Below are 27269 nucleotides of genomic sequence, written 5' to 3' on the forward strand. Positions count from 1 at the left end.
TGAAAACTTTATTAACAGATTGCAGAATGCAGTACAGCTCAATACACACAATTGTTAAGGGGATGCAGACCATGCAGTACTGTTACATTTGTGACATACAGTAAATATATACAAGGGGGAGGGAACTGTACATTTATGATGAATTGAAAATGGGGGACCCTGGTGTAAACGATGGAAGTCTTTCTCTGGTCTGCATCCCCTTAACAATTGTGTGTATTGAGCTGTACTGCAGATATATTTCAATTGCCTTACTTATTTACATAAGTATTATAGGCCTACAGCAGTATTGTACAGACAGTAACTATAGAGAGTGTGCTGACCTACGGTGTGTCTGTGTGGTTCTCCAGCTGCACAAAGGCAGAGCAAGAGGCTCTACAGAGGGTGGTGAAGGGGCAGGCAGGATCGTCGGGACTCCTCTACCAAACATCACCTCCGTCTTCACCTCCCGCTGCCTCCACCGCTCCAAGTGTATCATCAAGGACCAGTCTCACCCAGCACATCACCTCTTTCAGCTCCTTCCCCCAGGGAGGAGATACAGGTCCATACATGCCAAGAGTTCAAGATTTAAGAACAGCTTTTTCCCCCAAGCAGTCAAACTGTTAAACGCTCATTGACTGTCCCCTCACGTGCACCATGCACTTACCTGGACTTGATAATCACTGTTACCACTCATCATGCACTTTATTTAAAATATTCTGTTATGTACAGTCAGGCACGCGGTAACTATAAAACGGCAGGGGGTGCTGGGGGGTCGCCAGATGATTTTTTTTTATTTATTTTTTTGGTCAGGCCACTGAACTTAGAAGCAGGCCAGGCCAGTGTTTCTATTTGCACCAGCGCAATAGTTAGATAACCTAGGTGGGGAACAACCAGGAGATCACTGCAACTCACACAAGTTGGAGAACTATCTCTCTCTCTCTCTCTCTTGCTCTCACACACACACAAAGGGAGCCGCATGTGATTGGTGGAGGCGGGATCCTTACGAAAAACTGCTAATCATTGACACATGCTAGCCTGTAATAATCCCCCCCAGAAAAATGTACTTTGCATTTGATATATTGCAAATATATGCCATCACACACACTGGCATTTAAAGGGTTAGAATTATAAAATGAATATGTGGTGTTATGATCAGGGCTGAAGTTGAATAAAATATTGTATTTATCAATTACAAAAAACTGAAAATCCATAAAAATCTGTGTTGTTGCTAATCATACATATGCTAGCCTGGTTAAAAGCCTCCAATGCTTATTAGTGTGTGTGCGTTTGAACGTTTGCATGTTTCAACCATACATTTCCATTTAAAATATTTTTTTTATACCTCCTATAATAGTGGGGGTCGCGGCTCTCTGACACCGTTTTTTTTGGGTCGCGGCCTGAAAAGTTTGGGAACCCTTGGTCTAGCCTGTACCCCCCAGACATGTTGCTGGCCCCGTCAAAACAGTATCAGCCTCTCCATGGGCAGGTCGAGGCGTAAAAGTATTTTATACACAAAAACAGCGTCTCGGCTGTTGTGTCTGGGCCGGGCATTGTAAAAACCCCAAAAGAAGTTCTGAGCTTCCAAGTTGTCATCGGCGAACTGTATATTACACGAGAATTGTTCTTTTCCAGTGAGTGACATCAGTGGTTCCGTCAGCGCTCAAGCCAAAGATTGGGCTTTTGGATGCTTTGCCTCTAATTTGTCGCTGAATATCATGGGCAAGCAGCTGTAAGATTTCGTTTTGGATGTTGTTGGTTATCCAGTTGTCTCTCTTTTGGAGCCAATTCTTCAACTCGGGATCAGACTCGGTGCGCACTCTTTCCATCATGAGCTGCCATAACACCCCATCCCTATTTGCATCACCCCTCAGTGGAAGCCCCTGGCGCCCGAGGGGGGGTATAGGGGAACAGACTCAGTTAACTCTTCAATACCTGATGCTGAGGCTGAACCTGTCGTCTCTGTCTCTCTCTGACGTTTATCAGATTTAGTGGGACTGTCACTGGGACCGGCGGGACGTTTCGAAAATAAATCTGATATTTTTCTTTTCTGCGAGTGAGACATTCTGTGCTAGCAAAGTCTGACTACTAGCTCAAATCGACTGACTGCGCAAGCACTGTATCACAGTAGCTCAGTGGTTCGTGGCGCGTGGGAAGGGCGGGAGACGGGAGGTGAATACAATTAGTTGTTTCACCTGTCATTCAATCAGTCTGTGACAGTCTGTCATCACTCGAAAATCTACTCGTTTTACACGTATGATTGTGTACATACAGTAGTGTAATGAATGAATGAAAACTTTATTTAACAGATTGGAGAATGGCCACAATACAGTACGGCTCAATACACACAATATTAAAATGGTGACGTGCTTTGAGCAGGATAAACTTTATACAGTGTTACAGTTATACAGTTACAGTATATACAAATATATAAATACTGTCATAAAAAAAAAAAAAAAATTAGTATATTTTTTTTGCAATAATTGAGAGGGGGTGCTGCAGCCCCCCCCCCCCCGCACCCCCCCCCCCCCCCCCCCTTCCTGCGTCCGCTGTTAAAAAGCAACACGCGTCCAGACCGCCTGGACGGGTTGGAGGCGGGGCTTCAGCCTGCCTCTGCGGCTCTGCAGAGGCATAGCCACAACACTGGTAAACAAACTACCCTCCCACTCAGGGCATTATGGGGTAGAACACATAGTAGCATACTACAAAAACCTAGGGGTCCACAAAGACGACTTCAAACTTGAAATGGTAACAACCGATGAGGTACTCAAAAAATTGAGCGCCCTCCAACCTAACAAGGCCACTGGCCATGACAACATCCCCTCCAAATTCCTCAGAGACGCAGCAGCCGCCATCACCCCAGTCATCACACACATAATAAACCTCTCTATAAAACAGGGGCACGTCCCCAAGGACTTCAAAATTGCGAGAGTGACCCCTCTACACAAAAAGGGCAGCAAATTAGACCCAGGCAACTACCGCCCTGTTTCTATTCTTACCTCCATCTCGAAAGTCATGGAGAAAATAGTCTATGAACAGGTCGAAAAGTACTTGGCGGAAAAAAATCTAATCTACGAATTCCAATCTGGCTTCAGAACGTCCCACTCCACTGACACATGCCTCCTCTATTTGAACGACCACATCAAACAAGAGGTGGACGCGGGCAAATACTGCGGCATGGTCATGCTGGACCTACAAAAGGCCTTCGACACTGTCAATCACTCCATTCTAATGGACAAGCTAAAAGCAATTGGTTTTGATAGCTTATCAGTGAGCTGGATGCAATCCTACCTGGAGGGGAGAGAACAGATGGTAGAGGTAAACGGTACTCTATCCCCCCCCCTCACAGTGAGCTGTGGTGTTCCACAAGGAAGCATACTAGGACCGCTACTCTTCCTAATTTATGCAAATTACATGTCGTCAGCCTGTGACTGCAACTTGTTCCTGTTTGCGGACGACTCAGCCTTTCTGGTCTCTGACAAGAACAAATTGCAGGTTGAAAAAACCCTCAGCACGGAACTAGGCAAAATCTGCATATGGCTCGCTGATAACAAACTATCATTACACATGGGCAAAACAGAGTCCATTCTCTTCGGTTCAAATAACAAACTCAGCAAGACCGACGGATTCTCAGTTACAGTGGGTGACAATATTGTCACAAGGAAAGACGAAATTACCTACCTGGGTTCCATCCTAGAGGCAAATCTTTCCTGTGACAAAATGGCATCCAATGTAATAAAAAAAGTCAACCAACGAACTAGATTCTTGTACCGGATCTCCTCTCTGGTAAACAAGAATACCCTGAAGACTCTGGCAGGAGCACTCATTCAAGGGTACTATGACTATGCGTGCACCTCATGGTACCAAAGCACCTCAAAGGCGCTTAAAACAAAATTACAAACATCACAAAACAAACTGGTCAGACTACTACTTGACCTGAACCCCAGAACCCACCTCACCCCTGCCCACTTTGCCAACCTAGGATGGCTTAGAGTAGACGACAGAGTACAGCAACTTGCAATGGGCCTGGTCTACAAGATACACTATACGACCGGGGTGCCCATGTACATGTCAAAATACTTCCCAAAGGTCAGTGAATACCACAACCACTACACCAGAGGAAGCTCAACAAATCATGTTAAACCCAGATTCGGCTCAAACAAGGGACTAAACACGTTTCGCAATTATGCCACAACAATGTGGAACGCCCTACCCAAAGCTGTAAAGGAATGTGAATCCCTGCCCACATTCAAAACCGCTCTTAAAGAGCACCTACGGGAGGCTGCAATTCGAAACTGGCCACCGTAAATGCCCAAAACCCCCACCACCTCCTAATAGACAGTCTCCTCCCCACCGCATGTATATATTCCCTCCCCGCCGTATGTATATTTCCCTCCCACCCACCCACCCCCTCCTAATGTACAGTCCCCTCCCCATCATATGTATATACTCTGTCAGGATCTAGGGGTAACAGTACTGTATATTTGAATACCGTTATGTCACAAATGTATCAGTACTAAATACCTAAATATCCCTATGCCATAAATGTCATGTATGTTGTGTATGTCATAAATGTCTATATGAATTGAAAATGGGGGACCCTGATGGAAACAAGACAAACGTCTTTCTCAGGTCTGCATCCCCTTAACAATTGTATGTATTGAGCCGTACTGTATTGTACCCATTCTGCAATCTGTTAAATAAAGTTTTCATTCATTCATTCATTCATTCATTCATTCATTCATTCATTCATTCATTCATTCATCCATTCATTCATACCCCCTACTAGGCTCTGCGGCTCTGCAGATACCCCCTATTGACAGGCTTGCCCCTTGACAGGATTATCGGCGCTGCAGCTGGACCCTACTCAAAATAGTAGGCGCGGTCGCGAAATTACCCGGATGTGCCGGTCCGAAGTATACCGGAAAACGATGCACTTTCTAGCCCATTCAAAAAACCTGCAACACGATATACGGCTGTATAGCACAGACTGTCGTTTCTTAGAAGAACATAGAACATCCCCTCATTGCAAGAAGAGGCTGTTGGCAACGGCGTGGTGTCGGTAAAGAAACATTTGACGGGACAATCTTTCCGTTACGATTTCAGTTTCGCCGTTAGCTGCGTCATGAGCATCATCATGTCTTTCTTCTTGTTCTCCCTCTAGCTGCTGCTACAGTTTAATAAAACGCCTAGCCTTAGTTAACGTGACACGAATTCTACTTCAGGATTACGATCGTCTTATTTGTCCTGATCTATCTCTGGGGTCAAGACGACAAGGTTAGTACAACGGATCGATAGGGTTGTACTTGTATTATTGACAGGTTCACTCCTCGACTTGCTCATCACGGCATCTCCTAGCCCCTTTCGTGACTGCTGCACCGAGTGGATCCACAGTCACTTGCTCCTCCATGGGAAACCAACCTAGATTTAACATGAAGGACTGGTTCTACCTGAACCGTTCGTTATACAAGAATCACAGTCGTTTAAAAGGTACTCACAGTTGCACGAGGGTTTCGGACAGAGATACGGGATGGTTTGAAAGCTCGGCGTTGCTAATAAACATTTTAAATAGTTTTTATAAACTGGTCAACACTGCATTATTTCCGGCGTTGGGTGCATGATGGGTGATCACAGCGCATGCGCACCAGGCACTCAATGCCGGAAATAATGCAGTGTTGACCAGTTTATAAAAGTTATTTAAAATGTTTATTAGCAACGCCGAGCTTTCAAACCATCCTGTATCTCTGTCCGAAAACCTCGTGCAACTGTGAGTACCTTTGACACGTCTCTGTGATACTTGTATAACGAACGGTTCGGCCAGAACCAGTCCTTCAGGGTAAATCTAGGTTGTTTTCCTATTGAGGAGCAAGTGACTGTGGGTTCACTCGGTGCATCACAGTCACGAAAGGGGCTCATCACGGCCTCTCCCAACATCATGTCATCATCACACATGCGGTCATTATGGATTATATAGATGATGACCAATACAAACCTGCGTATCTCTCAAATAATAAATGTATGGGCTGTAAAAATTACTCTAACAATAAGTCAATATAGTCTTTTTAAGAGCTGCGTCACATGACTGTCGTACTAGATTGTTGTCAGTGATCTACGAGAAATGACCCAGATGCCTGCATTGTTATTCACACAGAAAACACCATTCGTGGACCTGTGTTAATATTAGTGAACACAAACAACATAACCAAATCCAATGTTTAAATTGAAACTGTTAGTTAAAAGTCCAGTGAGCAGTACTATATACCTGTATGTTGTGTATGTCATATATGTCATTATGAATTGAAAATGGGGGACCCTGATGTAAACCAGACTAATGTTATTCTCTGGTCTGCATCCCCTTAACAATTGTGTGTATTGAGCCGTACTGTATTGTACCCATTCTGCAATCTGTTAAATAAAGTGTTCATTCATTCATTCAGTGCATACAATTAAAATATGTGACGTCATCACGAATAAGGTCTGAAGCTGCGCCACAGACAATGTACTGGTAAAGATGACAGTGAGAGAGGCACAACTGCGAACACTGCTATAGAATAAAGCTCATTTGGGTGTTCTATACATTTCACCCGTGTGCTGTCTACGGAGCAGCCCCGGAGACTTCTCTGGCTTTGGGAGAGAAGAGTAGCTCATGTTCACAATTATTGATTTAAACTTTCCTTGACCATGGAAATAACATTGGAATTCTTTAATTTGGCTGGTGTACTTTTTTTTTTTATATCCACTTTTTCTCCCATTTTTCTATTTTTTTTTCTCCCATCCCAATTTCGTATCATCCAATTCAACCCTCCCCCGTCTCGAACGCTGTTTCTTGCCTCCCACAAGCCGGCTGCAATGTGGACTAAGTCATACATAGCACGAGTCCCCTCCGATACTCGAGGTAACAGCAGTCGCATATTTTCACCTGCGCGGCGCGATCTTTCAGCGTCGGGGGTCTGCGCTTTGGAGGGGCGCCGCCCCCATCGCTTCCTGTTCTACTGCGCAGGCGCACCAACCGACCTGTAGGAGTCGCTGTCCACAACGCCTGATCCCCACCCATCAGTTTCCCACCCCCTAATACTGCCAATGTGTATTAGTACGGACGACCAGCTAAACTGAAAGCAATGTGGAGCGCTGGGTTCGAACAGGCGAACCCAGCGTCTCCAGTATTCGTGGTGAGCACCTTGCCCACTGCACCACATAGCCGCCCCCTGGTGTACCCCTTTTAATATCATGTCTGCTTAACTGGATAGTGTACTTTGGAGATGACGGTGCATAGATGCTATCAAGTCAAGTCAAGAGTTTTATTTGTCACGGCATACAAGTATACAGTGAAATGCGGGGGGTCTTGACCGCAACGATTGTGCATAATACAATAATAAAAATCCAATAGGATGAGAATGGGACATTTGTGCAATAATACAAGTAATAAGAGTAAAGACATATCAGGTATATGCAGTGGTGCAGGCAGGCCTGTACACTGCGATGATATGATCGCGAATTGCCCCTTTAATTGGCCGTTGCGATTGGTAAATATTATCTGGGGGCGGGCTTGCGAGTAGTGCTTTCAAGCCTTGCATTCGCATTTCACTCCTAAATTATCCAAGGCGTGTGATGACGCCACTCACGCGAGCTGTCAGTGCGACACAATGTCGTGGTGCTATGAAAGAATCTGTCGGCAATGAATGAACTTACTGCGATCACCGATAGCCTGAGTGAAAAAATATATTTGCGCGGAGTGAATCTGGGTCACGCTATATACTTGGAACTTGTAGTCTATCGTGCGATTAAAGACCATGTCCCTATCTGCGTAGTCTATACATCCAACACCAAATCCCATAATTCCTAGCAAAACGAAACTGAATTTGGCCGCTTCCTTTAAATAATAATATGGCTCTTGCTCCGCAAGAACAACGGAGTGGATAATGGATATCAGTCAATTTTATGACAACCACGTCCGATGTGGAGAGATGATAAGATGATGATGATTGACGTGATGATGTGATGATTGATTGACGGGGACACGGAAACTTCTAACGTTCAGGATCAGCCATGCATTACGTGAGTACCCCACTATTAGGACGTGAAATACTGTCTACTTAAATTGACACCGCGGATCAATAAAGTATCAATATCAACCTATCTATCTAATAATGAGACGATATGCAAATAATATAATACTAATAATTGTCGGTTCCCCGTATATGAAATGAAATGACTGCTGGTAAAATCACTGTTTATTTCTCGTTTTGCATAGTATTACATTCCACTTCTATAAACAATCAAAGTCCTACCGTAAGAGCCTCATACGGGTCAATTAAACCTTTTTTATTAGTCTTTCCTTCGAGCTAAGTTGGACTGAACATTTCACTGTCAAAAGCGCAAATGTAAATAAGGTTGCGTTGCAACAGTTTTCAAAATAAAGGTCATATATACAAATACCTCTCAATTCTTATAAAAAAAAAGTCCCGGATATACATAAACATTAATTGGCATAGATCTCTATAAACGGCCCAACACATTGATCACTTTAGGCACACACTGAAACCAGTAACATCACAAATATGAAGCAGGTAATTACCCATACAAATAATAAACCTTTCATGAGGTTATTTACAATAATAATAATTCATTTGATTTCTAAAGCACTTTTCATTGTGAAACAAATGTATGCAGAGTTTCTTCTCCTCCTGATTAATGGTGTGTGTGTTGTGATGATCTCATTCAAGGAGCACTACACACACACACACAGTTTGTTGTTTTTGTTCTATTAGTGATTTACACACTCTCAGTTGGTTCATTATAAAAGATACAAACCTGAAAACAAACGCACTTAAATGTTAAATAAAAGGACCACAGTAATGAGGCAGGAGGAACATATTTTTTTTAATAATGGTAAAATTGTTATTACAAAATTTGCCCCTAAAAATATTTTTTGCCCCTAAATTTCTCATTTAGGGGCAAGTGTGCCCCTAGTGAAAAAGCTTAGCGTACAGCCCTGAGTCGTAATATGGGAACTGGTAACACGCCACGTGCATGCGCACAGAACAGATTTTTAGTTTTTTTTTTAAATAGAGAAGCTGAAAAAGGTAGCAATATATATAATATATAAAGAAATTATATTGTCAACAGATATGGTTGAAAAACAAACAATGTTTTAAATGTAATAGTAGTTACAATTTCTTTAATTGAATCAACTTAAACTAGAAAAGTTTAGTTTAAGTTAATTCAATTAAAGAAATTGTTTTACACACAAACACAAAAGCAAACTTAAAATAATCAGACAACTTGTGTTTACTTGAAGTTTGTGTGTGCATGACTCCTAGTGCACAGCAAGGGAGGTTTGGTGATGAACCTGTGGTGCGCTCACACCCACTCGCGCGCGCAGTTATACACACACACACACACGCACGCACACACACAAGCGCATATACGCAAGTGCAATCTTTCTATCATACACGCTGTTCTTGCTCTCTATTTGTGTGAATGTGCGCGCGCGAGAGCAATTGGAAAGCTGGCGCGCAGCACAGCAGACGCTTGATTCAATCATAAGCAGGTAGACCCCATCACGAATTCCGAGCCACATTAGTATTCACCTCCACTGCCGTCACACAGAATGAAGGGGGAGATGCATTCAGATAGCCAACACCCAGACACCTAGTCTATACCTGCGCTTTTTGTTATGTAAAACGGTGGCCGCCGGGTACTTAGTCACAACGAATGGATACAGCGCATTTTTGTGTGCGCGTACACCAGCGTTTCCGTTAGCCGGTAATTACCGGTATTTGTCCGGCAAAATCTCCTGAAGTCCGACATATTTAATTTCTCCGGTCTTAATGTCCGGTGAAAATAATTCCCTGAGTCTAAGCACAATTTGATTATTTGAATTGTATTAAAATAGGCTATAAATTAAATAGCCTATGCGATGAACGAAACGATCATTACATTTGTTTCCTCGTTGCTTCTAATAATGACAACGACGTTGTCAGCGAGAGCTTTAAAAACGTAGGTCTCGGTTCGCTTCATCGGACCAAACGCGAACCAAATATAGGAAGTGATTATTATTACCACTGCTCGCAGCACTCACTGCAAAACAAGCACACTGCATCTAATCTCTCTATCTATCTATCTATCTATCTATCTATCTCTCTCTCTCTCTCTCTCTCTATGTCTGTGCATCTTGGGAAGAAGGAAGAAAAAACGCGGCTTATTATTATTACCGAGGCGCGCGGCTTATTATATTATTAAAACGGCTACTTGTGGGCACTCATAAAAACACCGTGGTCTACAAGTTGTTTAGCGAGAGGATGGTGGTAGGTAATGTGCTTCAATAGAACAATGGATCAATGCCATGTCAAAACTCGGCTCCGCTGATCTGGGCTCCGCAGTACACACACAGACACACACACACGCGCGCGCGCACACACAGGATCGCAGCCACACACACATTTCCACTGTCCAATAGACAAGCGCCCTTTTCGACCGCGTGACATTGAGGTGGAGAGAGTAGTCACGCAAACCACGATAATGTTGCAGTCTCTCTGCTTTCTCAGTTCTTCGCTTGATATAATTAATACAAATGTCCAATATAACGGAATTCGTTAGCTCATAAAAATGTGATTATAACAGACTGCTGTTCAGTGTCGGACCGACTGCCACATACGCGGTCTATTTTATTTCAAGTCAGCAGCAGCACGGAGACGGAGTATCGAGGGACTTATTTTATTTGGAATATATTAATGACTGTATACGCAAAAGTAGCCTAGTTTTAAGTAATAATATTATAAATCTACATGCCTTGAGGATGACATGAGCCTGCCTATCAATTGTTTTAAAGCTCAATAAACTATGACCGGAATTAATCTCATTTGTCCGGTAGTTGAAATCTTGCAGGTCACGGAGACCGGCAACAATTTTTTCTAACGGAAACCCTGGCGTACACGTGAGTACACATCCGTGCGCGATCGCGCGTACTTAGTTCTGCCTCAGTGATCTAATAACACGGCGTGTAACCGCGTGTGTGCACGACTGCACCCCTGGGTATATGTACATGCGTTTTACAAAAGCATGTAAAGACATGCTAGGTCCTGTGATAGTGCAATACACTGTTAGCTACGGATGAGGCACTGGGTCTTATGTACACTATTATACAATGCTATACTATACAATCTACACTAGGGATGCTCGATATTGGCTTTTTTACCGATACCGATATACCGATATTGTCCAACTCTTAATTTCCGATACCGATATCAACCGATACCGATATATGCAGGGTTTCCCCCCCCAAAAAACGGAATAATTTCAGGTAATTAACATTACAGATCTCTTGTCGTGTAATTAACACAACATTATGCATACATTGACAATAAATAAAATAATAATTTGTTCTTACTTGCTTGCCTGGGTAAATAAAGGTTAAATAAATGTAAAAAAAAAGAAAAAAAAAAAAATATTGTTTTGAAAACCGATACCTATATTTTTCGATATCACATTTTTATGCCAATATCGGCCGATAATATCGGACATCCCTAATCTACATACTATGTGTCCTTATGCTAGCTTGCTATCCATCTGTTTACTATACAAGAGCCACTCCCGTGGTGCTTGCTCACAGATGCTATGTGAGAGAGATTCAGACCCACAACATTATGAGAGCATGATGTGTCTGCTCAGCCATCAGGGTGTCCTCAGATACTAGCTTTTAACTAGGGTTGGGCATCGTTTGGATTTGAACGATTCCGATTCCGATTCTCCATTTCGATTCCTGTTCTAAACGATTCTCGATTCCGATTATTTGAGGTGCAGGTCAAAACAGGTCACAGCTTATTTCGCAGGAATTTTTTTCATACTATTCACATTGTCAGTTGACTTGATATAATTTGGTTGCTGTACTGTAACTAGGGTATTAATTAACAAAGTAATTTTTCTTTTTCTTTTTTAAGAATCGAAATTAAGAATCGAAATGCAAATATGTTACTTCCGGTTCCAGAACCGGTTCTCGGTGCCCAACCCTACTTTTAACACACACACACTTGTTGGTCCGTCAGCCCCACTATGCCCAATGAATCTGACCAGGCTGAGGGTGGAGGAGACAAGGAGGCGAAGGAGGAGACTACTCAGGAGGAGGCGGTGAGGAAGAGAACCCGGGCCAACACCCCCAGCCCACACAGAGTGACCCTTCCACAGGGTGAGTACTTGGGGGGGGGTTATACAGTACACAATAGGTGTCAAACTCATGGCCCGCAGGCCAAATGTGGCCCGCCACGTCATTTGATGTGGCCCCCCAAGAGCTCTGTAAAAAAATTAAATTATTTTTTTTTATTTTTATTTTTTTTTAACATTAATCTTGGGTTAAAAAATAGCGGTGTTAAAATAATTGTGGGTTAATGCATTAATAAAGCTTTAACTTTGACAGCCTTAGTTATTACACATTCTTACACATACATGTATGTTGAACATCTGAGGTATTGATGAAGTAACAAAGGAAAACAGCCAAAAGCACTTACTCCTCAGACATTCTTTGACAATTTTACAGCCCAAAATACAAAAAAGATCCAGGCGGAATAGGTAACAAAGGGTTGAAGAAATATTGTCTGAACTGTCGGATGCAAACTGGCTGTGTGACATAACTGAGCATCTCGCTCAATTGAATAAGAAGCTGTAGGGACGCAAACAAGTCCCACCCAAAACTTGACCAATATAGTTGTGAACTGAGACAACCCTTATTTTGTTATTTTTGAGTACAGTTACAGTTATGTGTGCATGCAGACACATAATAGCAATTTCATTACGAATTGAAAATGGTGGACCCTGATGTAAACAAGTCGAAAGTCTTTCTCTGGTCTGCATCCCCTTAACAATTGTATGTATTGAGCTGTACTGTACTGTACCCATTCTGCAATCTGTTAATTAAAGTTAATTAAACTATCTTCCATTAGTTGGATGTATGGCCTCTGCAAGGTTGTGTGCAGCCATTTGTTTTTGTAACATCTGCTACATCTGTCCCACGTGTTCTTTGCAGCTCAGTTGTTAGTTCTGCCCCTCTTGACTGTGACAAAAATCTTTTCAACAAACTTAATGTCATAGCTTGTATTTGATGATCTTCTTCTTTGTTATTTACTTGAATGGTTTGATCATTGATTAATGGAGTAATATGGGGTTCTGATAAACTAAAATAATTTGTTAAAATAACATAAGCTAACTGTAACTGAGGGGTTACAAAACCCTGACTGTATTAAAAATTGTGATAGATTAAACCACTGCTAGGTATGTACTTTAATTACTGGCCAGACAGTACATCAAATATAGATGGTGAACACTCATAAGAACACGGCATTGACAAAGAAATAGTATTTGAGGGTATTTTATTATTATGCAACATTAGGTTACAGAATGAGAATTAGGGTCGCGCTTGTATGGCGAAGAATATGCATAAAGTCAGTCAGTAGCATGAGTCACTGGGAATAGCAGGAATCCTACGATGGGTCTAAGCTGACGCCACCTGTCGTATAATAGCAGCTATAGAAGGCAACGCTGGTACCGCCTGGAGACACTGGGTTCCCTCCGGGGTTGCAAGGCCTAGAGGGTAGAGGAATGTTCGGATACTCAGTCTGATTCAATGAAGAATAAAGAGACTCCACGCACAGGAGTCAGTCCTTGTAAATCCAACGATCAGCAGCAAAAGCAATAACTGTAATCCAAATGCTCGATAGCAATGATGACAGCCAGCCAGCCTCTGTCCATGAGGCCAGCCCGAGTTGTAATCCTCACGAGGTTAAATCCCACACGATAGTGGAAATCAACGAGGCTCTTCTCCGGGTAACACGTTCCAAATCAATATAATCCAACCAGTAATGGTTCTGCAATCGCCGCCGCTGGTTTTCCTGTGCACATGTCCAATGCTACACACGAACGAACTGTGGTTGCACGATATACAATAAATGAACGACTATTTACTTCACATTAGATTAGGTCGAACTTGACGTTACTGCATTAAACTCTGACACTTTACTATTCTATTCACATGTGGCTCTCAACGCTCTGTTAGACGCACGGTTGCTCACTTCACTGTTACCGAACACGTACAGACTTTAGACGAACTTGCGCCGATATATATACTTAAGTGGCTTTCTAGTTCCAAACCTAACCACTTGCCCGGAATCAATACACTGCCAAGGGCATGTCCTGACTTGCCCCAAACTCGCCCCTTGCACCTGTCTGAGTGCGAGACTGCCTGGCGCCGCCGTCAGGGGGCATTATCCATAAGGAAAGTGAATATTACTATGATTTACACGCAGGCTTAAAGGGATATAACGTGTATATATAAATAATATACAATGTATATAAAACAATAAATGTAGATTCTCAGCTTTAATCTGGCCCTTCACAACAGCCGCCTCCTAATTAGTCTGCACCTAATTAGTTAAGGGAGACAGATTAATAGTCCAGTCAACTGCTCAATATCTGTTGTGAGGAGTAGGGCAATCTACAAAGTCAGTGGGTCATGATCGTCATCAGGGGAGTCAGGGAGCTTTGGCAACTCTATCAGCCTTGCCACGGGTCGGGTGTAAGTCCGCCCTTGGACAATAACTTCTGCCGCTCTGACCTTCCCGTCGGCACCAGTGATCACTTTGCTTACGCGGCCGGCCGGCCACATAGTTCGGGGTAGTGACTGGTCCATGATCATAACGACTGTGTCCACCTTCAGGTTGTCCCTGTCCTTTACCCACTTCTGACGGGCTGGACGGGATGGTAGGTCGCTTAGGAGGAAGCGGGCCTGAGACTGGTTGATCTGTGCTTGGCTGTGTCTCCACATCCTCCGTCTGTTCGGTCTGTACCCCGTCTGAGGAGGGCCCGGTTCCGGCCGCCCCATCAAGAGGTAGTTTGGGGTGCTGGGTTCGAGGTCAGCTACGTCGCTTGGAGCGCAGCTGAGGGGGGTGGAGTTCGGAACTCCTTCTTGTTGAGCCCACGGTTCTCTCACAGGCCTCTCGTCTAATGTCAATAGCCTCTCAACGGGCGGTACGAGAGAGTGGCCTGTGTCGCTCACCTTTGTGTGCAGGCAGCGTGTAGACGTGGGTTGGCTGGCAAGTCCGTAGAGGGGGCCCTGGAGCGTCCACCCCAGTCGGGTCTTGACCGCGACTGGGCATCCTTTGGGTCCGATGTGGGCCGCCTCGATTGGGACAATGAGGTCCGCGTGGTCGGAGCCTATGAGCAGGGTCGGTGTGGCGCCGTCGATGATCGGTATAGGTAGTCTGCGTAGGTGCGCATACTTCGCCATCAGCTGTGGGATGGGGTAGTTGTAGCTTGACAGACCTATGTCATGGCCTGTAAATGCTTTAGTGATGCTGTACCGCTTCTCGGGCTGCCCGACCGCTGCTATTGTGAATGAGACGTTATTGCCCTTTATGGTTTTTAGGTCTCTCTGAATAGTGCGGATTGTCATTGTTTCTTTGGTACCCCGCAGACCCAACTGGGCTGCGGCGGAAGCGAGGAGGAGAGTCTTTTCAGACCCATCATCGAGGACGGCGTAAGTGTCCAGGACCTTGTCCTCGTAGCTCAGGAGCACTCTGACCACTTTGATGAGCACTCGGGGGGTCCCGCTATACTTGGGGTCTATGTGGAGCACTCCTGTTGGTCGGTTGCCTCGTCGGGCTATTCTTCGCATGTTATCCTCGCACAGGAATCGGCGGTGACCGGCTTCTGGGGGGTCCGACGCAATCCACTGCTCCATTTCGGCGATGGTCAGTTTCGGGAACACGTCGCACTGTGCCAGCCAGTGTCCTCTGCGGCAGTACGTACAGGCGATCTTCCATACCTCTTTGGCCGGGGGGTTGTGACCTGTCTGTGGTGACACCGAATCGAGATGGTACGAGTAGCACCATGACTCCCAGTGTCTGCTGCAACAGTCAGGACACCAGGGGGGGGGTTCAGGACTGGTTTGTGGTGACACCGCCTCGGCCTGGTACATCACCGTGACGGGCCTACTTTCGTTTCCTGGCGGACGCTTGTTGGTCTCATGCAGGACTTCTAGATGGGCGCCGTCACACTTGCCGCATCTTTTCTTCAGGCGGCACTCGGCTGCCATGTGGCCGCGCGCGCAGCGGAAGCAGCGGTGTTTGTCCTTAAGCCACTGACTTATTTCGGCTGTGGTTAAGTCTTTGAAGGCGTCGCACTGTGACAGCTGGTGTTCACTGTCACAGTACTGACAGACAGCCTTCCACTTCTCCTTGGCGTGGGGGTTATGGCTTGTGTGCCGTGACACAACCTCGGCTTGGTGCATCACGGTCACGGACCGGCGGTTGTCGTTGAACCTTCTCGATCCATCTTTATGGTCAGAGCCACCCCACACGAATGTGTCCAGTCGTAGACTGCTGACCTCCCTGGCGAGGAAATCAGCCAGGTCTAGGAGGGATGGTTCTGGGCCGTTGGGGTCACGGTGGTCTTTCTGCTGCCGAAAACGCTCTTGACGGGCTGGAGGGAGCTTCTCCAGTATCCGCTCCACGTTAGAATTTGCATACAGTTCATATCTCCCCTTCTCCTTTTGGGACCCCAGCATCCCCACGAGGGATTGTACCTTGATAGAGAGGTCATCCAGTGCTCTATTGTCTTTGGCTGGGGGGAGGCGGTCGATATCTCGTATTTCTTGGATCACGTAATCCCATATGCGTCCATAGCGCGCGTCGAGGGCCACCAGAGCAGCTGAGTATGGGGTGCTTGAGTTCGAATATGCCAGCGCTATGTAATGCGCTCTGGGCACCTTGAGATGCTTGAGGAGGATGGCATATTTATAAGACTCGTCGTGGACATCGGACATCATAGTCTCTAAACACATGCGTAATTCTGTGTACTGTGCTCTGTCCTCGCGCGTAAAGTCTGGGAACGTCGGTGTGCCGAGGTAAGACGCCATGGATGGCTGGGACACCGATGAGCATAGGGGGAGAGGCCTCCTGGGCGAGTCTCCCCGTACGTGGGGTCGTGGGTTAGTGCTGGGTGGGTACCAGAGGCCGGGCCCCCAGGTGCTGCTCCTCGTTGCTGACTGTGTATTAAACTCAACCCTGGTTTGGGTCGGGGGTTTGTAGCACAGTGACTCGGGGCTGAGGTCGGGGCTGTACTGGGCCTCCTGGTCCAAAGTAGGTTCGTGCTGGTGGGCTTGATATCCCTCCTCTTCCTCCGCTAGGTCCTGGATTCTTCTAGTTAGTTTCTCGGCGACGTAGGCGGGATCTTCCCGTTGGCTGGGTCCCGTGTAGACTGGTCGGGGAGGGGGCTCGGCGACGTAGGCAGGTTCTTCCTGCTGGCTGGGTCCCGTGTAGACTGGTCGGGGAGGGGGCTCGGCGACGTAGGCAGGTTCTTCCTGCTGGCTGGGTCCCGTGTAGACTGGTCGGGGAGGGGAAGGTGCCCTCGACCCGTGTCGTGATGATCTCCGGGAGCTCCGGGTGGAGGAGTGAGGGGTCACCCTCTGGAGTAGTTGCTCCACCATCTGCGCCTGCAGCCGGTCTCTTTCCATCTCGCGCTGTGCATTGGCGGTGTCGCGCTGTGCATCGCGTTGCGCGTGGGCGGCGTCGCGCTGAATGTTTTCTTCAGCCTGGAGGCGCCTCTCTTCCAGTCTGATGGTCTCGCGCTCGTTCTGTTGTGCTTGGAGACGTTCTCTTTCTAGTGCAGAATGTTCGCGCTCACTCTGTTGTTGCGCTTGGCGGCGCTCTCGTTCCGCTGCAGAGTGTTCGCGCTCACTAAGTGTCTGTGCTTGGAGACGGTCGCGCTCACCAAGTGTCTGTGCTTGGAGACGGTCTCTTTCGGTTGAAGCTGTCAGCGTGGCGATTAAGGCTTGCGCTAGTCTCTGTTCAGCCTCGCTGGGGGATGACGCTGATGGAGGTGATCGGGCGCAGACAGGGCTTGGTGGAGACCTGTTCTCCTGGCGCGCTCCGAGGTCTATCTCTTGAGCGCGGTGCTCTTCTCGTGGTTGCGCGTCGAGGGCTGTCTCGGGGTACGTGCTCTTGGGTTGGTTGTGCACCGGGGTCTATCCCGGTGACGCTGTCTGGAGGTATAGTCACGTCATGTCCCGCTTGGTCCCCCCCGTGAGCTAAGTCAGTTTCGTTTGAACCCTCTGGGGTCTCTACTGGCAGGGCCGCCAAGTCGATAGTTGTGGGCATGCTTAAACTATCCGTTTTATCCGTATTTAACGTCAGTTTAGATAAGCTAGGGGGTAAAACGAAAGCGAAGTCCTCTAGATATGGAGGTGGCTGACGTTTGCGCTGCGGGCGTTCTAGCTTGGGGGAGCCGTTTGGAGAGTGTTCACCGCTGGCCATGTTAATATTAATATTATATTAAATATCACTGATACCCTCCGGCTTGAAGGACCAATTGTAACTGAGGGGTTACAAAACCCTGACTGTATTAAAGATTGTGATAGATTAAACCACTGCTAGGTATGTACTTTAATTACTGGCCAGACAGTACATCAAATATAGATGGTGAACACTCATAAGAACACGGCATTGACAAAGAAATAGTATTTGAGGGTATTTTATTATTATGCAACATTAGGTTACAGAATGAGAATTAGGGTCGCGCTTGTATGGCGAAGAATATGCATAAAGTCAGTCAGTAGCATGAGTCACTGGGAATAGCAGGAATCCTACGATGGGTCTAAGCTGACGCCACCTGTCGTATAATAGCAGCTATAGAAGGCAACGCTGGTACCGCCTGGAGACACTGGGTTCCCTCCGGGGTTGCAAGGCCTAGAGGGTAGAGGAATGTTCGGATACTCAGTCTGATTCAATGAAGAATAAAGAGACTCCACGCACAGGAGTCGGTCCTTGTAAATCCAACGATCAGCAGCAAAAGCAATAACTGTAATCCAAATGCTCGATAGCAATGATGACAGCCAGCCAGCCTCTGTCCATGAGGCCAGCCCGAGTTGTAATCCTCACGAGGTTAAATCCCACACGATAGTGGAAATCAACGAGGCTCTTCTCCGGGTAACACGTTCCAAATCAATATAATCCAACCAGTAATGGTTCTGCAATCGCCGCCGCTGGTTTTCCTGTGCACATGTCCAATGCTACACACGAACAAACTGTGGTTGCACGATATACAATAAATGAACGACTATTTACTTCACATTAGATTAGGTCGAACTTGACGTTACTGCATTAAACTCTGACACTTTACTATTCTATTCACATGTGGCTCTCAACGCTCTGTTAGACGCACGGTTGCTCACTTCACTGTTACCGAACACGTACAGACTTTAGACGAACTTGCGCCGATATATATACTTAAGTGGCTTTCTAGTTCCAAACCTAACCACTTGCCCGGAATCAATACACTGCCAAGGGCATGTCCTGACTTGCCCCAAACTCGCCCCTTGCACCTGTCTGAGTGCGAGACTGCCTGGCGCCGCCGTCAGGGGGCATTATCCATAAGGAAAGTGAATATTACTATGATTTACACGCAGGCTTAAAGGGATATAACGTGTATATATAAATAATATACAATGTATATAAAACAATAAATGTAGATTCTCAGCTTTAATCTGGCCCTTCACAACACTAACATATATTTTTACATCTATGCACATGCATATGCAATATGTATAACTTGAATAAGTAATAAATACAGAAACAACATGTTTAACAATATGTAAATGAGTAGCTACATTTATTTTACATTACATTAACATTTATACGGTCTTTGGCCCTTTGAGGGCAACCATAATGCTCATGTGGCCCTCTGTGAAAATGAGTTTGACACCCCTGCAGTACACCATCTGAAAGCTGGGATGCTGCAGATTAATGTGAGATGCAGGTTGGTAACTGCCAATTAAATAATGCACTGCTGACTATTGATCATTTTATGAATGCAATGTGCAAGTCTTGGGTCTAATCTCAGTGTCTTTATACCTTGTAATAGTCAAGTTAGTGCATTCAAATAGACACATATCTAAAACACTATCTAATAATTATCTGAATTGATTGATTGATTGAAAACTTTATTAACAGATTGCAGAATGGGTACAGTACAGCTCAATACAATTGTTAAGGGGATGCAGACCAGAGAAAGACTTTAGTCTTGTTTACATCAGGGTCCCCCATTTTCAATTCATCATAACATATATGACATACACGACATACAGATAGACAGTACTGCTACATCTATACATTTATGACATATCAGATTTGCAAATACAGTACTGTTTGTGATACAAAAAGAGTCCAGAAAAGAGAGTATATACATTTGACGTAGAAACTGTACATTGGGTTGGGTTAGGACATTTACAGGGGCCAGTTTTGAATTGCAGTCTCCCGTAGGTGTTCTTTGAGAGTGGTTTTGAAAGTGGGTAGTGATTCACATTCCTTTACAGCTATGGGTAGGGCGTTCCACATTGATGTGGCATAATTGCGAAACGTGATTAGTCCCTTGTTTGAGTCGAATCTGGGTTTAACATGATTTGTGGAGCTCCCTCTGGTGTTGTGATCGTGGTATTCACTGACCTTTGGGAAGTATTTTGACATGTACATGGGTACCTTGGTCGTGTAGTGTATCTTGTAGACCAGGCCCATTGCAAGTTTCTGTACTCTGTTGTCTACTCTAAGCCATCCTAGTTTGTCAAAGTGGGCAGGGGTGAGGTGGGTTCTAGGAGTAAGGTCAAGCAGTAGTCTGACTAGTTTGTTTTGAGATGTTTGTAATTTTGTTTTTAGTGCCTTTGAGGTGCTTTGGTACCATGAGGTGCAAGCATAGTCGTAGTACCCTTGAATGAGTGCTCCTGCCAGAGTCTTCAGGGTATTCTTGTTTACCAGAGAGGAGATCCGGTACAAGAATCGAGTTCGTTGGTTGACTTTTTTTATTACATTGGATGCCATTTTGTCACAGGAAAGATTTGCCTCAAGGATGGAGCCCAGGTAGGTAATTTCTTCTTTCCTTGTGACAATATTGTCACCCACTGTAACTGAGAAGCCGTCGGTCTTGCTGAGTTTGTTATTTGAACCGAAGAGAATGGACTCTGTTTTGCCCATGTGTAATGATAGTTTATCAGCGAGCCATATGCAGATTTTGCCTAGTTCCGAGCTGAGGGTTTTTTCAACCTGTAACTTGTTCTTGTCAGAGACCAGCAGGGCTGAGTCGTCCGCAAACAGGAACAAGTTGCAGTCACAAGCTGAACCCTTTGGAGTTGAAGATAACTATTGTGTGTTGCTTTACTCGTGTCAGTTTGACAGTTGATAACTGAAGACATGCTAGTGAGTTTGGTTTCAACAGTAGCGTTGTTGACATTTACAAAAACAAAGTAGCTGCATTAAGCTATTATAATATAATATAATAATAATGCAGGACCTCTTTAGAGAGAGGTCTTTATTCGGCATGCAACGACACAACGACATGCAATTTGGTGGCGTACACACACACACAGAGGAATACACACACACATGCAATTGTCTCTCAGGGTCGCCGATGTGATTGAGCTCTGCTCTTAACCCAGTGTTTCTCAAAGACAGGTGTGCAGTGAGACAGGTGAGCAGTGAGACAGGCGAGCAGTGAGACAGGTGTGCAGTGAGACAGGTGTGCAGTGAGACAGGCGAGCAGTGAGACAGGCGCGCAGTGAGACAGGTGATCATTGAGACAGGTGTGCAGTGATACAGGTGAGCAGTGATACAGGTGTGCAGTGAGACAGGCGAGCAGTGAGACAGGTGCGCAGTGAGACAGGTGATCATTGAGACAGATGTGCAGTGAGACAGGTGATCATTGAGACAGGTGTGCAGTGATACAGGTGGGGTGCAGAGGCATGACAGGGGGGGCCTTGAGATTTAAAAAAAATAAAATAAAAAATTTGGATTACAGAAAATTTTTAAAATATTTTGGTCCGCCAAAGGGGGGCCTGACAGAAAAAGTTTGAGAAGCACTGTCTTAACCTATCACGTCGTCCTTCCCCCCCCCCCCAAGGGCTGCCGGGAGCAGACAATATATATGCCATAGAGCATGCGTAGCGTTTATTACATATTCATTGCTAAGAGATATACCTATATTTTCTCCATCTTGCCTGGCGAATACCTTGCTCAAGTTGCAAATAGAAAATAAGGAGAAAAAGTGGATACTTTTTTTTTTAAATGGATTATATATTTCTGCTAGAACAGCGCATAGAACGCATATTTAGAGATCGTCTAGATCTATTTGCAGAGCCAGGTGAGTGGCTGCTTAGCCGTTTCAGATTGCCAAGAGCGGTCCTTTTAGATGTATGCAATACTTTGGAGCCTCAACTCAGACACAACACGCCGGTCAAATCCTGTGCCTCCACACCTACAAGTTCTGAGCGCACTCTGGGTTTTAGCCACAGGGACCTTTCAGAGAGAGATGGGTGATTGGCGATTGGCTCTTGACAAGCGTGCAGTCGTTCAGTATTGACAAAGCCTACTTTGCTGGAACGATTAATTTTGCACGTATACAGTACTACGTGTGTGTGTGCGTGCGCTGAGAGACTGCCTCACTAAGCCGTTTTTATTTATTTATATTTAAGAGCATTTCTTTATCCACTCTGGTTGGATGGTGTATTGTACTTGTACTGTATAATAACAATACATTTGAATCTAATAAAATTGAGATCAGTCGCAAATCGCTTCCTGTTGAATCAGGGCTGTACACTGCGACGATCTCGTCGCAAATTGCCCCTTAATTTGGCCGTTGCGAGTTGGAAATATTATTTGGGAGCAACGTTGCGAGTTGTGATTTCAACCCTTCATTCGCATTTCACTCCTAAATTAATCCATACAAATTGGATACATTTAAAAAAAAAACATTAGCCTACAACCAAGGCTGTACAGTGCGACACAATGTCGTGGTGCTATGAAAGAATCTGTCGGCAATGAATGAACTTACTGCGATCACCGATAGCCTGAGTGAAAAAAAAGATTTGCGTGTGGAGTGAATCTGGGTCACGCTATATACTTGGTACTTGTAGTCTATCGTGCGATTAAAGACCATGTCCCTATCTGCGTAGTCTATACATCCAACACCAAATCCCATAATTCCTAGCAAAACGAAACTGAATGTGGCCTCTCTTCCTTTCAATATGGGCTATTGCATCGCCAAAGAAGCACCTCCTTTCAATACATTTAAGACGCAAATTTTGCTCTGCAAGAACAACGGAGTGGATATCAGTCCATCTTATGACGACCACGTCCGATGTGGAGAGATGATAAGATGATGATGATTGACGTGATGATGTGATGATTGATTGACGGGGACACGGACACTTCTAACGTTAGGTGAGTAGTAGTAGCTAGGGGTGCACCGATATATCGGTCGGGTATCGGTTAGGGATGCCCCGATCGATCGGCCACCGATCGTTATCGGCCGATAATTAGTATAAATATGCGATCGGGGAATTCCGATAATTAGTCATATTCGCAGATCGCGGAAACTGATCAAGTGGATATCTCACTCGCTTGTCTCAGACGCACAGGACCTGCAAACTGCTCCTCCTCCCTAGCCCCGCCCGTACCCGTGTAGAGTTTGTAAACACAGAGGAGGCGGACCTCCTCTGCTGAGTCTAGATAGCATTCGACCTGAGCTAACGTTAGCTACCTAGCTATCGTTACTGTTTAAACAAAATTACCCAGTCAACTATTCACTTTTAGTAGGCATTGTCTAACGGTATTTAGCCGGCTAGCTACCGATAGCTCCTGATATCAACAAATGCTCCAGCAAGTCTTGTAGTGCATGTTGATACCTCCGTTAGCTCGCGTTAGCTGACGTTAATTCACTGTTCAAAACGAAATGTCCGATTGAACTAAATAGTTGTCTTAACGTCATCTAGCCGGCTAGCAGTAGCTACAGATAGCTCCTGATATCAATGTCTTATAACATTGATTGAATGCGTATTCGAGCTGAGGGCTTGCTGAATGTGAAATGACCAAAGCATAACGTTACCAATAGGGTCCCGCTGCAGCGCCGGAGAATCCTTTTTGGTAGCTGGAGGCTACTAGAGTACACACAGACAGTGGAGCTGTTTGCAGATAGCGAGCATTTTGACTTGTTGCGTGGTGGCGATGTCTCGCAGATAATACAAGTACAAGTCTAATTATATAATATATATATTTTATATAAAATAAAAAAGATTTATATAAAATAAAATTTAATTTCTTTTAATGAAAAACGATCGGTATCGGTATCGGCCGATATGGCTCACGACGATCGGTGATCGGTGGCAAAAAACGTGATCGGGGCATCCCTAGTATCGGTATCGGCCGATAAGTGCCTTGTTGACTGCTATCGGCCTATCGGCCGATAAGCTCAAATGTGCCGATAGCAGTCGCCGATAAATACCCATCAATTTGTTTAGCGTCAAAAGGCAAAAAAAAAAAGTTCACTCGCGACCTACCTGCACAACGCCCGCCGTCCCCCACACACGCACACAAGCTACTGCATCAGTTACTACTTATGATTAACGAGGCATTCGTTTTGTGGCATTAACATTATATAGTTAGTGTTACACGGACAATAACATCAGCATATTATTATTACCCATAGCAGCAAGGCATTACTCCGTTAGTTCGTTCATTAGCTACCGGGAGATGCAAGACTAACGTTACTGGTGAAAATGTGATTTGCGTTGGAATACTCCTTTGCCAACTTCCTGTACTTTGCTTGCAGGTCTGCAGCCATTATTGCTGCATTATGAATAGCCCCAACTTTAGCCAAGGTAACGTTATGGCTAAACCTTTAACATTAGTTAACGCTAGCTTTCGGTTAGCTGTTCAATGCTATTAATAATAATAACACAACTCCCCGTCAACACCCTCTCTCGGGAAGATGGCATTTAAGAAAGTATCTGCTGTTAAAATAACACAAACATTCGTTTTGTGGCATTAACGCTATATAGTTAGTGTTACACGTTCAATAACAAGCATATTATTTACCCGAAGATAGCAGTAAACAAGGCATTACTCCGTTAGTCCGTTCATAGCTCGGTTCCATTCCGTTGCTCATTCCGTACCCAACTACACATTCTGCAATCTGTTAATAAAGTTTTCAACCAGACAAATGTATAGAAAGGCTTTGTTTTATTATAACATTTGTTGCAGTAAAATCATTATGTCTCATTTGGTCATGCTGTGGACCGCCGGTCGGCGGGCCGGGCAGCTAACGTATTCGCTCTCGCAAACAGAACAATGCCCGAAAGTAGAAAAATGAATAAACGCTTGCCGGACAAGGAGGTGGGTGCTTGCGGTGTGGCGTAATTGGCCGAATCGACTGTCAATCAAAATGGTTCCATTGCATTGGTTGAAAGCTCTGGTTGAGAGAATAGTATCCCGCTGCAGGCCGCAAGAATGGTTCCATTGCATTGGTTGAAAGCTCTGGTTGAGAAAATAGTATCCCTCTGCAGGCCGCAAGACGATACTGGGAGAGAGATAGTGATACCATAAACATATTTCTTGATGTTTCCTTTTTTTAAGTAAGTAAAGAGGCCTACAAATACAAACATACACATACAAATATACAGTAGTATACAGTATACAAAATAAAATATAAAAAAAATTACAAATACTTATATACAAATATACAAATATCGGTATCGGTATCGGCCGATAGTGTTAGCTGAACAATCGGTATCGGCGGCCAATTTTCATATCGGTGCATCCCTAGTAGTAGCCCACTATTGGGACGTGAAATACTGTCTACTTAAATTTATAAAATATCAACCTATCTATCTATCTAATAATGAGACAATATGCAAATAAGATAATACTAATAATTGTCACGGTTCCCCTATATGAAATGAAAGTGGCTTGCAACTTTACTGCTGGTAAAATCAGTTTATTTCTCGTTTAGCATAATATTACATTCCACTTCTATAAACAATCAAAGTCCTACCGTAAGAGCCTCATACGGGTCAATTAAACCTTTTTGATTAGTCTTTCCTTCGAGCTAAGTTGGACTGAACATTTCACTGTCAAAAGCGCAAATGTAAATAAGGTTGCGTCGCAACACGGTTTTCAAAATAAAGGTCACATATACACATACCTCTCAATTCTTATTAAAAAAAGTCCCGGATATACATAAACATTAATTGGCATAGATCTCTATAAACGGCCCAACACATTGATCACTTTAGGCACACACTGAAACCAGTAACATCACAAATATGAAGCAGGTAATTACCCATACAAATAATAAACCTTTCATGGGGTTATTTACAATAATAATTCATTTGATTTCTAAAGCACTTTTCATTGTGAAACAAATGTATGCAGAGTTTCTTGTCCTCCTGATTAATGCAATGGTGTGTGTGTGTTGTGGTGATCTCATTCAAGGAGCACTACACAAGCGCGCGCACACACATTGTTTTTGTTCTATTAGTGATTTACACACTTTCTCAGTTGGTTCATTATAAAAGATACAAACCTGAAAACAAACGCACTTAAATGTTAAATAAAAGGACCATAGTAATGAGGCAGGAGGAACATATTTTTTTAATAATGGTAAAATTGTTATTTAAAAATTTGCCCCTAAAAAATATTTTTTGCCCCTAAATTTCTCATTATGAACACTCATTTCAGTTTAAGAATGAGTGGGATTCATCATTCAACACACCTGGGTAAGAACAGATTTGGACGTTAAAGGATAACTCCACTATTTTGGGAAATTAGCTTATTTAACATCTTCCCTGGAGTTAGACAAGAAGATGCATACCTTTTTTGTCTCTGTGCGTGCATTTTAGCTTTGGGAATAGATGCTCCGTTAGCATAGCTTAGCTTCATCACTGGAAGTGAGGCAGGACAGTAGCCTTACAGTGCCTTACAGTGTATTGCAAGGTCTGACATTGACCAAACTTGATATGCATGACCTTGGTGGGCTCTAGGTCAACTCCTGAAAAGGGGGTCAATGTCAGACCTTGCAATCAAAAGTTAGGGGCGCACTGAAATTATGGCAAGGGTTATTAGCCCCCTAACTTTTGATTGCAAAGTCTGACATTGACCCCCTTTTCAGGAGTTGACCTAGAGCCCACCAAGGTCATGCATATCAAGTTTGGTCAATGTCAGACCTTGCAATACATTGTAAGGCACTGTAAGGCTACTGTCCTGCCTCACTTCCAGTGATGAAGCTAAGCTATGCTAACGGAGCATCTATTCCCAAAGCTAAAATGCACGCACAGAGACAAAAAAGGTATGCATCTTCTTGTCTAACTCCAGGGAAGATGTTAAATAAGCTAATTTCCCAAAATAGTGGAGTTATCCTTTAAGAACTTATTTTTCTCTTAACAGACAGTATTGGTGAATGAGGCCCATTGTCTTTATCCACTTTTCTCT

The 27269-nt window shown here is 44.4% G+C and overlaps 1 protein-coding gene across 1 annotated transcript in view; it reads left to right on the forward strand.

Moving 5' to 3' along the window:
• The first annotated feature begins 4898 nt into the window (after positions 1-4898).
• Positions 4899-27269, forward strand: part of tcp11l1 (t-complex 11, testis-specific-like 1) — a 43127-nt gene continuing 20756 nt past the window's right edge. The window contains exons 1-3 of the mRNA XM_084316880.1: positions 4899-5038; positions 5141-5253; positions 12021-12160. Coding sequence (XP_084173006.1) covers positions 12028-12160 — 133 coding nt within the window. The 5' untranslated portion in view covers positions 4899-5038; positions 5141-5253; positions 12021-12027. The remainder of the gene's footprint in view (positions 5039-5140; positions 5254-12020; positions 12161-27269) is intronic.

Source organism: Notolepis coatsorum, assembly GCF_963971535.1.
Source record: "Notolepis coatsorum genome assembly, chromosome: 6".
In the NCBI taxonomy this organism is placed as follows: Eukaryota; Metazoa; Chordata; class Actinopteri; order Aulopiformes; family Paralepididae; genus Notolepis; species Notolepis coatsorum.